Source organism: Schistocerca serialis, chromosome 6, assembly GCF_023864345.2.
Source record: "Schistocerca serialis cubense isolate TAMUIC-IGC-003099 chromosome 6, iqSchSeri2.2, whole genome shotgun sequence".
In the NCBI taxonomy this organism is placed as follows: domain Eukaryota; kingdom Metazoa; phylum Arthropoda; class Insecta; order Orthoptera; family Acrididae; genus Schistocerca; species Schistocerca serialis.
Genome location: NC_064643.1, coordinates 575315671 through 575330646, shown reverse-complemented (window position 1 = coordinate 575330646; position 14976 = coordinate 575315671). Strand labels below are relative to the sequence as shown.

At 38.4% G+C, this 14976-nt stretch overlaps 1 protein-coding gene across 1 annotated transcript in view; it reads left to right on the top strand.

The window, feature by feature from the left end:
• Positions 1-14976, top strand: part of LOC126484991 (putative phosphoenolpyruvate synthase) — a 317801-nt gene that overhangs the window by 170833 nt on the left and 131992 nt on the right. The window contains exons 13-16 of the mRNA XM_050108598.1: positions 1240-1357; positions 1623-1780; positions 6625-6752; positions 12774-12918. Coding sequence (XP_049964555.1) covers positions 1240-1357; positions 1623-1780; positions 6625-6752; positions 12774-12918 — 549 coding nt within the window. The remainder of the gene's footprint in view (positions 1-1239; positions 1358-1622; positions 1781-6624; positions 6753-12773; positions 12919-14976) is intronic.

Here is a 14976-nt window from a genome sequence, read left to right as displayed (position 1 = left end):
ATTACTGAGCTCACTGGACAGAATTTTAGTTGATCTCTTAAAATAGCACATTGGTCAGTTTGGAACTATGTAATTGGGGCAAAACTGGTAACAAATGGTCATCCTCTATCATTAATTTGTATTATAGCAGTGAAGTATGTATGGATAGACATGGAGATATGACAGAATGACAAAAATTAGCTATTGTGTTTAATTGTACCTCAGACCAACCCACAAAGAAAGTTGCCCAATTTGTTGGTGCCTCAGTGCAGACTGTTCAACATGTCTACAAGAAATAGTATAACACTCGCAGTCATGTAACATGATGTAAGAATAGTGGTTATAAGAAAATGATAACTGACAGGGTCCTGAGACAAGAGTCACATCTCTTCAGTGACAATCAGTTACAAATTTGACAGCAATTGCTGCTCTCAATGAATATCAAAAATCTGCAGAAAGTTAACAAACATTGATACAACTCCATTCATTGTTTTGTTATGGAATTATCTTCTGGGGAAATACTATTCCCAGTGAAATGAATTTATAAGGCAAGAGCAAGCACTGAGGATAATTTGTACCATTCAAAATAGTGCCTTGTGATCATAACATTGCTGAAATTTGTGTTCTAAATGTTTCACATTTATTTAATGATTAAACTGATTTATTAATTTCATTAGAAAGACTGTTAAATTAGTGCAGAATGAGGATTACATAATTACTATACCAGAAGATATTCAAATATCAAACCACCTGAGAAGTGTGTCTTATTATACAATAACATATAAGACAAAATAAAAATTGCTCCAGGGCTACTGTTTAAGACCAAACTAAACAAAAATAATAGAGCACTGTTCTGTGGCTCTCTATACAATAACAATTGTTATTCTTCAAATGTTTTATGATAAATTGTAGGTAGTAAAAATGTGTACGTATTTTATATTTCTTTTTTTCCTGGCCCCATCCACTTCTTCAGTCGACAGCACTTTAATCAGGATTTGCCAATTTTAGTGGTAGAGGGTATCAAGATACCCTATCTTACACTCCCTCCCCCTTTCCCTCCACCTGTCTGGTATCCTCCTTGGGATGGAGTTTATGTATCCTATCTGTCTGCATCTTGTGTTATTTCAGTTGGATTGTATTTTCTTGATTGTTGAATATCAATTGCACTATTTGTATTCTATGGATAAGCTGAATCTATAGCTGTACAATACACCATAAATATCTCTTTGTGATTTTCATTGCTATGTTCTATATTTTCAGAGCGTAGTGTCCGCATCAGCGGACCCTGATACAATTATCCTTATGAGAAATGGCACAGACAAGCTTTCTTTGAAGAGTTCGGTACCTGGAAAGAAAAAACATCGCATTGATATGAATGGTAAACTTGTCAAAAATGCTTTCATCTTTTATTTTGTTTGTCATTCACAAATAAAGATTATGGGAGACCAGCTATTTCTTCATAGGGAGCACAGATTCTTATTTATTTTTATCAACATTTGCTAGAAGCCAGAGAACGTTGTAATAAATCTCATCAACTTTTAATTTGATGAATTCATAGCTGGATCCTATTAGTAACAACATCTGTGAAGTGAATATTGATATATAGCATTATGTAAAAATCACCCTTTTTTTCTCCTTCACAGATTCTACAGGTGGGACTGTTACAACAGAAATTTCTGTTGATACCTTAGTTAATGAACTTTGCCTCTCACCAGATGAAGCAATTGCCTTAGGAAAGATTGGAATTCAGCTGGAATCAATGTTTGGTAGTGCCAGAGATATTGAGTGGGCCATTTACAAGGTTATTCATTTATTTAATCATTCATCCATCTTTAAGTATTCATGCAGTTGATGTCATCATAATTAATTTTTTACATATTGGATTGATATGTTAGAAAACATGTCCAGTTGCACTTGCGGTCCTTTGCCATTCATGGGAAAGTGTTCTACCAAATTAGCTATCCAGGCATGGCTCATGATCCATCCTCACTGTTCTACTTTTACAGTACCTTATCTCTTACCTTCCAAACTTCACAGAAGTTCTCCTGCATACCATGTGAGACTTGCACTTCTGGAAGAATGGATATTGTGGAAACATGGCTTAGCTGCAGCCTGGGGGGATTCTTCCCAGAATGAATTTTCGTTCTGCACCAGAGTATGTGCTGATATGAAACTTTCTGGTTGACTAAAACTGTGTGACAGACTGGGACTCGAATCTGGGACCTTCACTTTTCATGACACACACAAGCTTTAGCACAATGAATGAGAGTACAGGAAAACAACATGAGCAGTAAATCTAGACTTTCAAGCTGAACCTATTGGGTGCATACAGTCTCACACAAACGAAAATCCAGAGGTCGTCTTACATATATAAACTAATGTGCACGATTTTTTTCTTAGTGAATATGTAAAAACTTATAAATAAACATGAAAAGATGAACACTGTAGCATTCATTTATCCCACTCAAAATAGTGAAAATTTTGGAGTGTTAACAAAGCATTGCTTCTGCTTGGGGTAGCTAATATTACTTATTTAAATACAAGGGGAGTATAGCAAGTCATCAGAAAAAGCCAACAGGAGTAGTTTCTGATAGCTCCTTCTCTTTGTTAATGTGTATCTTGATTTTTTTACACATCCATTTTAAGTAGGTATCTGTGGCACATGTATGAACAAATGAGTGACTGACTGAATTACAAAATTATTCTTTTTTGCGAAAAAATTGATCTTGTGAATCCCGATGACTTCCTGTATGCAGGTAGCTATTCTGTCATTTATTGCTATATTTCTGATAATCTCTAGATTTTTATCTATTTTGGCAAAGCTGTCAGCTTTTATTGGTGCATTATCTCCTTCCTTTACAATTATTCAGTATTTGCAGTAAGTAATAACAGTACTTTTGTGTACAGTAAAAATTTCTATTTCACACACATTTGTCTCCAACATTTATTTATTTTTTCTTCCTGTATATAAGTCTGCTGTTGTAGGCTTCAGCTAAGATATTTAATGCAGACTTAGCTACTGTGCTCCTCCAAGGTCTGGAAAAGGATAATGAGCTTTAAACTAAATGATTTTAAATTAATTGTGGCTGCTCACCCTTTCATCATAATTCCTGTTTCTTTATTTTATCAGCATTACAGTTTTTTTAATCTTTCTCTGTGCCTCAAGATTCCCATTAATTATGTAAGTTATTACTATACTGTTTTCCATAACATATTACATCGTACAAATAAAACTACTGAGCAACTATGATGATACTATTTCATCCAAAGATTACATAAATAATTATGTCTTTCACAAATAAATTGAATCAGTTTTACCCTACCAACCAGTACGATACTCTCAGACTCATAATTTATTGCTCTAACAAACTCTTCAGACTATTTATGCTCAATGCCACTGTACACGACCACTTCTTACAAAACCCTAACAGTGACTCTCTTGCCCACATACATGCATTGACCAGTAGCACTTGGGCATTGCTGGCATTAATAGCAAGACAATGGCTACCCCAGAAAAAAAGTCCCACTCAGCTTTGAAAGTTCCAGAAATCAGTGATTGGTAAGGAGCACAGTTTACTGTCATAATACCAATTATAGTAGTACTCCGTAAATTCCCCCTCCCCCCCCTCCCCCCCCCCCCTCCTCACCACCAGTAGAACCGTGTTTTTCAAAAATCACCAAAATGTTTTTTGGAAACCTGAAAATAAACTGAGAATCCTAAAAGATTTGATCCAACAACACTATCACCAGAGAAACAAATAATAACGTACAGGCAAACAACCCAGCAATGGCCCCATCCTCCTGAGTCATTTTGTTTGTCTTTTTGGTAAGAAGACATAGAAAACACATTGGTCACTCACCAAGCAGCGGAGAACACGCGCGTGCAAGCTCTCAGAGTCAGTGGCTTCTTCTTCCGACGGAAGGGTTGAAGGGGAAGGAAGAGGGGTGAAGGAAATGGACTGGAGATGTTTAGGGAAAGGCATAGATTTTGGAAAGGTCATCCAGAATTGCAGGTCTGAGGTGACTTACCAGAAGGAATGTGAAGGAAAGACTGACTGTTGGGGACTACACAAGATGAGATTTCAAAACTTGAGAGCTTAAAGGTGGAAGACAGGATAATAAGCAAGACAAAGATCACTTCTAAAACATTATGCACGAGTTCATGAGAGTAAAAAGTTAAGTGCATTGTATGTAACAGAGGTGGGAGGGGTACAGCAAACAATAGACAGGCCAGATAATGAAAGATGTAGAAAGCTAAAGTGGAGTGAAGAACAGAGTAGTTACTGTGAATCCAGATGGCATGCATAGTGAAACAGGCACCATGGTCATGACTAACACACACGCAAATTTCAAGCTTTCACATCCCCAGGTTGCTTCATCAGGAAAGAGGGAAGGAGAGGGAAAGATGAAAGGATGTGGGTTTTAAGGGAGAGGGTAAGGAGTTATTCCAATCCCGGGAGCGGAAAGACTTACCTTAGGGGGAAAAAAGGACAGGTATACACTCGCACACACACACACACACACACACACACACACACACACACACATACCCATCTGCACATATACAGACCAAGCTCACTGTCTCACTTGTTTTCTATTCTTTTCACATTGTATGCAGTTAGTATAAATGATGCAAAGCAACATGATATGTTCATATATTCATGACATGTACCAATGTGGAGTGTAGAGATGATATGAAGAATACAGAGCTGATTAGTTGATTGCGCACCAATATTAACACAGCCTGTTACATTTCCTGTGAAGCAATTAAATGTGTAATAGTTGAGAAGACGTGTTAAAATGCAAGTTAATTTTGAAAAATGACAATTTTTGTAAATGTGTACTATGAAGTATAAGTTAAATTCAAAGATTAGATTAGTCATATGTGCACTAAAATTTATACACACCACTTCTTTTTGAAGGAGATATGACTGACACGGTATATAAATTGACTTTTCATTATGTTACCCATAGTAGGTTGAAATGAAGCATGACACTTAAGCAGCAATCTTAGCATTCATAGCATTGTGGAGGAATATAAGTATATCTTAGTGACAGCATTAAAGAATTTTGTGCACTGAAAATCTTCGTGGCTTAGGTCTTAATATTTCTGTGGTAAGAAATTCACTTATAACTCAATGACACTGCATTCATTTGGGTGACAGTTGATAATGAAAATAACATGGCAATGTCATTGACATGTAAATGGTAAAAGAGAGCGACAATCAAGACAGACATTACTATACAAAATCAGTGAATTCTTCATACACTGCCTCACAAAAAAAGTGAAGCATGTAGAAGTCACAGTCAGAAGTTAGCGTACACACCTTCAGCAGGTATGTTAATGAATTGAGTTGCAATTCTCTGTGACTGGTAGAATTGTCTCCAGTGTGCATTAGCGTTATTTGTGTTTAGTGTTGTTACCAGGTCTGATAGGATATATGAGTGTTGTGAACAGTGTCAGATGTTGAGTGGTGACTGGAAAGGACACAGACATGGTGTGTATTTGTATGAGACAGCATTGTCAGCGCATGACATAGTTTGAAAGAGGCCTCATTGTTGGTCTCCATTTTGCCTCGTGGTTGAATCATGCAATATCCACATTTGTGGGAAGTATGGGATGGTGGCTCAATGTTAAACTGTTTGAGGTCATGCAAGCAGGGATAGTCATCGTCAAGGTTCTGGTCAACCATGTCTCACCACAATATGGGAGGGTCACTGTATTGTGCACCAGGACAGTGTCACTAGCAGCAGCTGGACTGAGAAATTATCTTCCCACACATTGGCTGCTGTTAACACCACAGCACAGATGGCTGAGTCTGGAGTGGTGACATGACCAGGAAGCATGAACTGTTGATGAATGGTGTCACATGGTGTTCAGCATTGAACCACATTTCGAGACTATCGTGGATGACCATCATCAATGAGAGGTTGCATTCTATTGATGTCTTGGGGAGGCATAGTGGTATTAACTCCTGGTGTCATGATGGGGACAGCCATCTGGTATGATTTCAGGTCATGTCTAGTAGTAACTGAAAAAACTTGGATGGCATAGTGAGACATTGCAAATACCTTTTGTCCCCAAGTATTACCTCTCAAACGTTTGTGAACAGCATAATGCTCTTCTACACGTGAAATGTGTATCTATGAACTTCCTGCATGAGTTTGAAGTTCTCCTATGGACAGCAAGATCCCCAGATCTTTCTCTGACAGAACATGTGTGGAGTCAGTGTCAATGTCAACTCTGTCTCAGTGCCAGTACATGGGATGCAAAGAACCATCTGCAACAGTTGTGAGCCAGCTTGTGTCAGGAGAGGACACAACAGCTTTATGACACCCTTCCCAACTGAATCAGATCATGCATCCAGGCCAGAAGGAGTGCAAGGTCATACTGATAAGTGGGTTTTGTACAACCAAGACCTTTATAAATTAGACTTGATTTTGTAAAGAATGAAATAACATCTTATACTCTCTCAGCCCGTAAAGTTTCATTTAATTTCCTCTTCCCTTATGCTTGCTTCACTTTTTTTTTGTGATGCCGTGTCTTTCACAAGAATTATTGGTAATATGAATTTCTTTTCTGTAGATTAAAATATTAAAGTAATTGATCTGTATTGCATATTAAATGAGAATTCTCCCTTACAGGGAATTATTTATATTCTCCAAGCTCGACCAGTAACTGCGCTGCACTCTTGGAGTGATTTTGAGTTGCTTCATGAATTGGATAGCCCAGTGGCATCTGAAGAGGAATTTTTTACTACAGCAAATTTGGGGTAATTAATTTCATATGCAGTTATCTCAGATGATTCTCTAAACAGTTATACTGACAGTGTCCTTCTAGATGCAGTAAGTAGGATTCATATTGGTGCAAAATAAATTGCACTTTTATTTAGTACAGTCTTACGTAATATAATGTGTGATTGTTGGTAGTAGTGGTAAGTTCCTACAGGACCAAACTGCTGAGGTCATTGGTCCTGTGATAGTTCATTGTTTTTGTGTGTTTGCAGTTGTGAGAGGGGGTGGCTTTAAATATGTTGCCTAAATATAGGTCTCAGTAAATACAATTTTGTGAACTGCTTTGGAAATGAAGCTACAGATAGCAAGGATATTGAATAGAGACAGAATATATCATGAACTCAGAATTTATTTTTAAAAGGTATAGCAAGGGTGAGACCCCTAGCATAACATTGTTCATGCCAATGCCAGATTTTGTAGAGCTACAAAGGATTGTTGGAACATATGGCCAGACAGTGTCCTAATCTCTCTTCAAATAGTTAATCATTCTCACTTCACAGTGGCAGCCACATGTGTGCACACCAAATCATTGTATCCTTGCTCATATTTATTACACTACCAGCCATTAAAATTGCTACACTACGAAGATGACGTGCTACAGACATGAAATAAAACTGACAGGAAGAACATGCTGTGATATGCAAATGATTAGCTTTTGCCGGCCGAAGTGGCCGTGCGGTTCTAGGCGCTGCAGTCTGGAACCGCGAGACCGCTACGGTCGCAGGTTCGAATCCTGCCTCGGGCATGGATGTGTGTGCTGTCCTTGGGTTAGTTAGGTTAACTAGTTCTAAGTTCTATGGGACTAATGACCTCAGAAGTTGAGTCCCATAGTGCTCAGAGCCATTTGAACCATTTGATTAGCTTTTCAGAGCATTCACACAAGGTTGGTGCCGGTGGTGAAACCTACAACGTGCTGACATGAGGAAAGTTTCCAACCGATTTCTCATACACAAACAGCAGTTGATTGGCATTGCCTGGTGAAACGTTGTTGTGATGCCTCATGTAAGGAGGAGAAATGCGTACCATCACGTTTCCGACTTTGAAAAGGTTGGATTGTAGCCTACCGTGATTGCGGTTTATCGCATTGTGACATTGTTGCTCGCGTTGATCGAGATCCGATGACTGTTGGCAGAATATGGAATCGGTGGGTTCAGGAGGGTAATACGGAATGCCGTGCTGGATCCCAATGGCCTCGTATCACTAGCAGTTGAGATGACAGGCATCTTATCCTCATGGCTGTAACGGATCGTGCAGCCACATCTCGATCCCTGAGTCAACAGATGGCTACGTTTGCAAGACAACAACCATCTGCACGAACAGTTCGATGATGTTTGCAGCAGCATGTACTATCAGCTCAGAGACCATGGCTGCGGTTACCCTTGATGCTGCATCACAGATAGGAGTGCCTGCGATGGTGTACTCAGTGATGAACCTAGGTGCACGAATGGCAAAACGTCATTTTTTCGTATGAATCCAGGTTTTGTTTATAGCATCATGATGGTCACATCTGTGTTTGGCAACATCGTGGTGAACGCACATTGTAAGCATGTATTCATCATCGCCATACTGGCGTATCACCTGGCGTGATGGTATGGGGTGCCATTGGTTACACGTCTCGGTCACCTCTTGTTTGCATTGACGGCACTTTGAACAGTGGACATTACATTTCAGATGTGTTACTACCCGTGGCTCTACCCTTCATTCGATCCCTGCAAAACCCTACACTTCAGCAGGATAATGCACGACCGCATGTTGCAGGTCCTGTACGGGCCTTTCTGGATACAGAAAATGTTCGACTGCTGCCCTGGCCAGCACATTCCCTATATCTCTCACCAATTGAAAATGTCTGGTCAATGGTGGCCGAGCAACTGGCCCATCACAATACGCCAGTCACTACTCTTGATGAACTGTGATATCATGTTGAAGCTGCATGGGCAGCTGTACCTGTCCACACCATCCAAGCTGTGATTGACTCAATGCCCAGGGATATCAAGGCCATTATTACGGCCAGAGGTGATTGTTCTGGGTACTGATTTCTCAGGATCTATGCACCCAAATTGTGCGAAAATGTAATCACATTTCAGTTCTAGTGTAATATATTTTTCCAATGAATACCAGTTTATCATCTGGATTTCTTCTTGGTGTAGCAATTTTAATGGCCAGTAGTGTATTAACTGTCCTGTGCATTTACATGGGAACAATGGGGAATCAGTTTTGATGTAGTCCGATTACAAGACATGTTCATGTGGTTGATGACACAACAGCTGTGACTGTTTGCCAGATAGAAAGTAAGTGAAATAGCTCAGTCTTATGTAAAAATTCATAGTACAGGTATTACCATAGCTGTGAAATTATTCATATGCATGCAAGTTTCTTGTATTCTCCATATAGTGTGGAACAATGACCAGAAACTTGTAGCAACACAAGAAATAATAATATAATAGACTGTATTTTGTGATGTGAAAACTGATTACTGTAGCTAAAATACAGTAGATTGACCTTATTCCCAAAACAAACAAAATTGAGACACAGTAGGTAGTCAACTTCTTGTAATTTGAATGCACAGCCTATATAAATTATTTAAATGGCATCACTTAAATTAGTTAGTTTTGTGTTCCTCTTTAGGAACCAACATGGGCTCCAAAAACAACTATCTTGTGAAACCCAGCTTGCTCGACAGAAAGCAGTAGATACAGGCACCCAGATAGACACCATGTTCCTTGACTTTTAGTAGGTATTTGATACCCTTCTGCACTGTCTCCTAATGAACAAAATATGAGCACATGGAATATCAGACATACTGTCTGATTGGACAGAACACAGCATGTCATTCTGAACAGAAAAAAGTCTTTGATGTGCCTCAGGGGAATGTTGTAGGACCATTACTACTCATACCATAAATAAATGAACTCACACATAATGTTGGAAGTTCCATGAGGCTTTTCATGGATGATGCTGTTGTGTACAGAGAAGTCATGATGCTAGAAAATTGTAGCAAAATTCAGGAAGATCTGCAGAGGATTGACACTTGGTGCAAGGATTGGCCATTTACCCCCAACATAAAGAAATGTAACATATTACAAATAAATAGACAAAAAGACGTTATATTGTATGATTACGCAATTGCAGAATAATCACTAGAAGTAGTTGACTTTCACAACATATCTAGGAGAATGTGTATGGTATGATTTGAAGTGGAACAACCACATAAAATTAATTGTGAGTAAGGCAGATGCTAGACTGAAATTCATTGGAAGAACCATCAGGAAATGTAGTTAATCAGCAGTGGCAGTAGGACACAAAACATTCATTCAACCAATATTTGAATATTGCTAGTCAGCGCTAATCAGTTAGAGAGTGGGCCATATCTGGTTCATAAAGTAGTAAAGTAACAGCCACTACTATTTCAGAGAGCAATAGTTGAACCACAGAGTTTTCAGTCTGCCTTTTAACCTAGTAACAATCTCTCCTTGATGTGGTGATTCATCAATAATGACCTGTGGTTTGTATTCCATATTAAACTGAAGGTTTCCTTTCCCCAGTTGGATGACAGGTTTTGTTTAGTTACATACGAGTTGCCCAAGTGACATTCAATTGAAAAATTAGCACCAGGGCTTTGAGCCACACAAAATTGTTATAGACAGACTCTATACAGCTCCTTCTTCTATACATATCCCCAGCATGATTTTCTCTCTGTATGTGAATACTAATCTCTGTAAGGATTTTGACATGGTTTTCACAGACTGCTTCATGAGGAAGATTTGTCTATGTAATTTATTACTGTTATACTTATATTCTAAAGGATAATTTCTGTTTATGTAATACTAGTGACCCATCAAAGCTTCACATGAGTAGCAATAAATATCTGTGTATTTGCTATCTGGCTGATTTCTGTATTTTGTCAAACAACTTAATCTACAACCATGGAGCTCAGTCACCATTATTATGGATAAAATAAAGTATGCAATGTGTATTAGGACAAAAACAGCTGCTTCAAAAGAGCCATTGCTTGTCCTGCAACTCTACCCAGCTGTATTTTTATCTACTACTTCATATAAGAATTTATGTAACTTTGCTCAAAAAACTGTCAGCTGTCTTTCTACTGGAGAATTTAAAAATCTGTTCAGCATGAACATCAAAGGCAAAACTAATGTAGATCTCACAGTCCAGTTATTTTGATAAATTGCTGAAATAGTGACCTACAAGTGACTCTTAGATTCTGCTTGTGAAGTCATCTGGAGCCCTCCAGTATTCTACTCAATGTTCACCAACAAATGTTATAAACCCTTGCACCAGAATAGGACACTCCAGCATGAACCCCAGATGGGTATGTACAATACACTGGGATACTATTGTTGCCTCCAGAGTTGTGTGGGTAAATTTTACAGTTCATTCCAAATTCATTCCTGCTACTAATCACAAATACCCTTAGGTAGCAAATACATTGTCATGCAATTGCAAGAATCCTCAAATTCCTAAAGAGGCCCAATCAAGATGAAAGGCCATCAACACATCTGCTGGGTGGATTCGATCAGGGACCTACTGTAATTAGTGTATTCTTCCTGAATTACAAGATTCAAGTAAATCAATCATATTACAGACAAATACTGTGAAAGAGAGATTCGTTCTTAAAATTATAGGAAGACATTACTATTATAGTAATTATATATTGATTTATAGTCTAATAATTCCATGTGTTTCAACATCTACCAAGATGCAAGTCTTTCAAATGGATGACATTTTAGCAACACATGTGTCCCTAACCTACCCGAGTAATTGTACTGTGGAAAGGGGATAAACAGTTTAATGTGGAACCTGTACCAAGACTCATTCCTGGTGAATCTTTGCATCATTGAGAGATGAAAGCTATGTTAAAGGCATTCTGAAATAATCTGTGGTCTGACCAGGATTCAATCCAGAGACGTTTCAGTTCCCAGACATACGTTTTATCACTAGGGCAACAGGTTAGGTGATTTACAGTAACTAGTGAAAACAGCAGAAGAAACAAGTTGCAGGAGAGACTGTTGTATCTGGAGGATAGTGTGCCTAGGAACACACAATGTTTTCTGGTCAGTGTTTCAATCTAGTGATTGATTTTAGAATCACATGAAGGAACACACACTAAAGACCGCCCTAAGCAGAGAGAGAGAGAGAGAGAGAGAGAGAGAGAGACATGAAGCTGTGTTTTGTGCAGTATTCGTAGATATTACAAGTCCTGAGTTTTATTGCAATAGGTTACATAACATGTTGACAGCTGAGCCATACTTCATCAGTCATGCACAAACAGAATAGTTTCTTTACCATGGAAAATATGAAGTTGCAAATCAACTGAATTTCTTTAATATCTTAACAATTCTACCTATCTCAGAAATGGAACATTGCGTTAGTTACCAATAGCTTCTGTTTCATAATGTTTTTAACCTGGAGCTGCGTTTTTGAATCTATTTCTCCTTAATTTCATCACACTTTCTCAATATTGTTATGGGGTAGAGTACTAACGTAACACCTAGACTGTTAAATGTGGTACTAACAAGATTTTACCAACTGCACCACTCTTCAATCTGAATAGAATATGTGTTACCAGGTACACGAGCAAGCTGTACCTTGGAACAGTTTTTGACATTTGGAAAACTCCTGTTTTCCCAGAGTAATTTATCTAATTTGAGAAAACAGCTGCAGCACACATAAAGTGACTGCTATCGTTTCAAAATAGAATAAAAAAAGATATTATACTTCAGTTACATGGCTGGTTGGAGGCAAATGTCTGAAAAGTGTTCCAAGCTACAACACTCTCTCTTACTATCAATTTCTAAGTAAATTATCATAAACATAAGACCAACTCTGATTGGGTAAGAAGTACAAAATTAATATGGCTCCTCACTAGCATGAATTTTACTGCTGTTTAACATCAATGTTATTTATCAGGTTGGAGTGTACTGTAAGATAGGTCCACATTATTCAACTTCAGTAATATTGTTATCAGCCTTTTTATCTTGCAGAGAAGTATTTCTGGAGGGTACTTCACCTCTGAGTCAGTCATTTGTGATACCATTGCTCAATAATGGTATGAAGAAGGTCATGCGGTCTTACTATCTTGATCAGTTACATCTGTCTCATCATCATGCTTTCATGAATGTTTTAAATGTAAGTACAAAGCAAAAATATTTTCACTTCTCTAATGTTCTCTCATGTTCAGTAGTTAGTGAATGTTTAGTTTACTGGATCTTTAGACTATTGCTGTGGCCTCATCAAAATTGTTCACTAGCATTGGTGTTAAATGCAGGAGTTTTTTCCTGACTATAAGAAAACACTTGAAAATCTAACATTATTTAAGCAGGTTGAGTTAATTGATCTAAAAAAAACTAAAGCAAATATAGTGTGTAATTTAACACCTACAAATTATGACTCAGATCTTTTTGTGGCATGTTTTTGTAGTTAACTACAGATGGTAGGCAATAAATGATTCAGTTGACAACAATGAAATAAGTAGACAAAGCCCATCAAAATCTTAAAAGACAGCTGTGATTGTTTATTTTCTCTGCATGTCACTATTTTACATAGTTACATTCATTGTGCTAATTTTCATAGTCAGTAATTACATTGCATTATTGCGTGTCACTATTTTACAAAGTTACATTCATTGTGCTAGTTTTCATAGTTAGTAATTATATTGCATTATCATTAGAAGTTATTAAAAAATTCATTTATTATTTTGTGAAACTGTCATATTTCATTCTCCATATTTTGTTTGAAAATCTGTTACCCACATTACAGTCACAAATAATAATAATTTTTTAAATGCAGAAATGGAACTGTCAGGTGACAGATATTAATTTAACTGTCAGATTTAGAAACAGAACTAATTTGAGGAGTCCATTCTACCTCATATACAAACATCAAAAAAAGTTTTGCATCACCCAGGTACCCAGAACTCGTGAAGATAGACGTTGACTGTGGATATTGTATCACAGACACAGTCCCTTTGACTGTTTAGAGATGTCAATAAAATTTTCCAAAGATGTAAACAACCATGCATGAGCAGTGCCTATAAGGTGGAGGGATCCGACAGCCAATCAGTTGCAGTCATTCCACCAGGAAGGAGTTACACAGCTCATGTTGTCTGTAGGTTAACCATGCCTAGACAGTCAGTACTGCAGTTTGATCGGATCCACATAGTTACTTTGTGCTAGGAAGAGCTCTCAACAAGGGAAGCATCCAGGAGTCTTGGAGTAAACCAAAACAATGTTGTTAGGAGATACAGAGAGACATGCCTCGCTCAGGCCGCCCAAGAGTTACTATTGCAGTGGATGACCACTACCTATAGATTATGGGTCGGAAGAACCCTGACAGCAATGCCACCATGTTGAATAATGCTTTTTCTGCAGCCACAGGACGTTGTGTTATGACTCAAACTGTGCGTGATGGGTTGCATGATCCATAGCTTCGATCCTGACACCCATGGCAAGACCTGTCTTTGCAACCACGACACGATGCAGCACAGTACAGATGTGCCCAGCAACATGCCAAATGGAGGATTGGCATCATATTCTCTTCACTGATGATTGTAACATATGCCTTTGACCAGGCAATTATCAGAGACATGTTTGGAGGCAACCTGGTCAGGCTGAATGCCTTAGACACACTGTCCAGTGAGTGCAGCAAGTTGGAGGTTCCCTTATGTTTTGGGGTGGAGTTATGGGGGGCCGACGTACGCTACTGGTGGTCATGGAAGTCACCATAACAGCTGTATGACATGTGAATGCCATCCTCCAACCAATAGTGCAACCATATCGGAAGCATATTGATGAGGCATTTATCTTCATGAACGACAGTTCATGCTCCCTTTGTGCACATCTTGTGAATGACTTCCATCAGGATAATGACATTGCTCTACTAGAGTGGCGAGCATGTTCTCTAGACATGAACGTTATCGAACATGGCTGGGATAGATTGAAAAGGGCTGTTTATGGATCATAGGACCCAGCAACAACTCTTGAGGGATCTACGCTGAATTGCCTTTGAGGAGTGGGACAATCTGGACCAACACTGCCTTGATGAACTTTTGGATAGTATGCCATGACTAGTACAGGCATGCATCAATGCAACAGCATGTGCTACTGGATATTAGAGGTACCGGTGTGTTCAGCAATCTGGACCACTACCTCTGAAGGTACTGCTGTAGGATGGTACAACATGCAACGT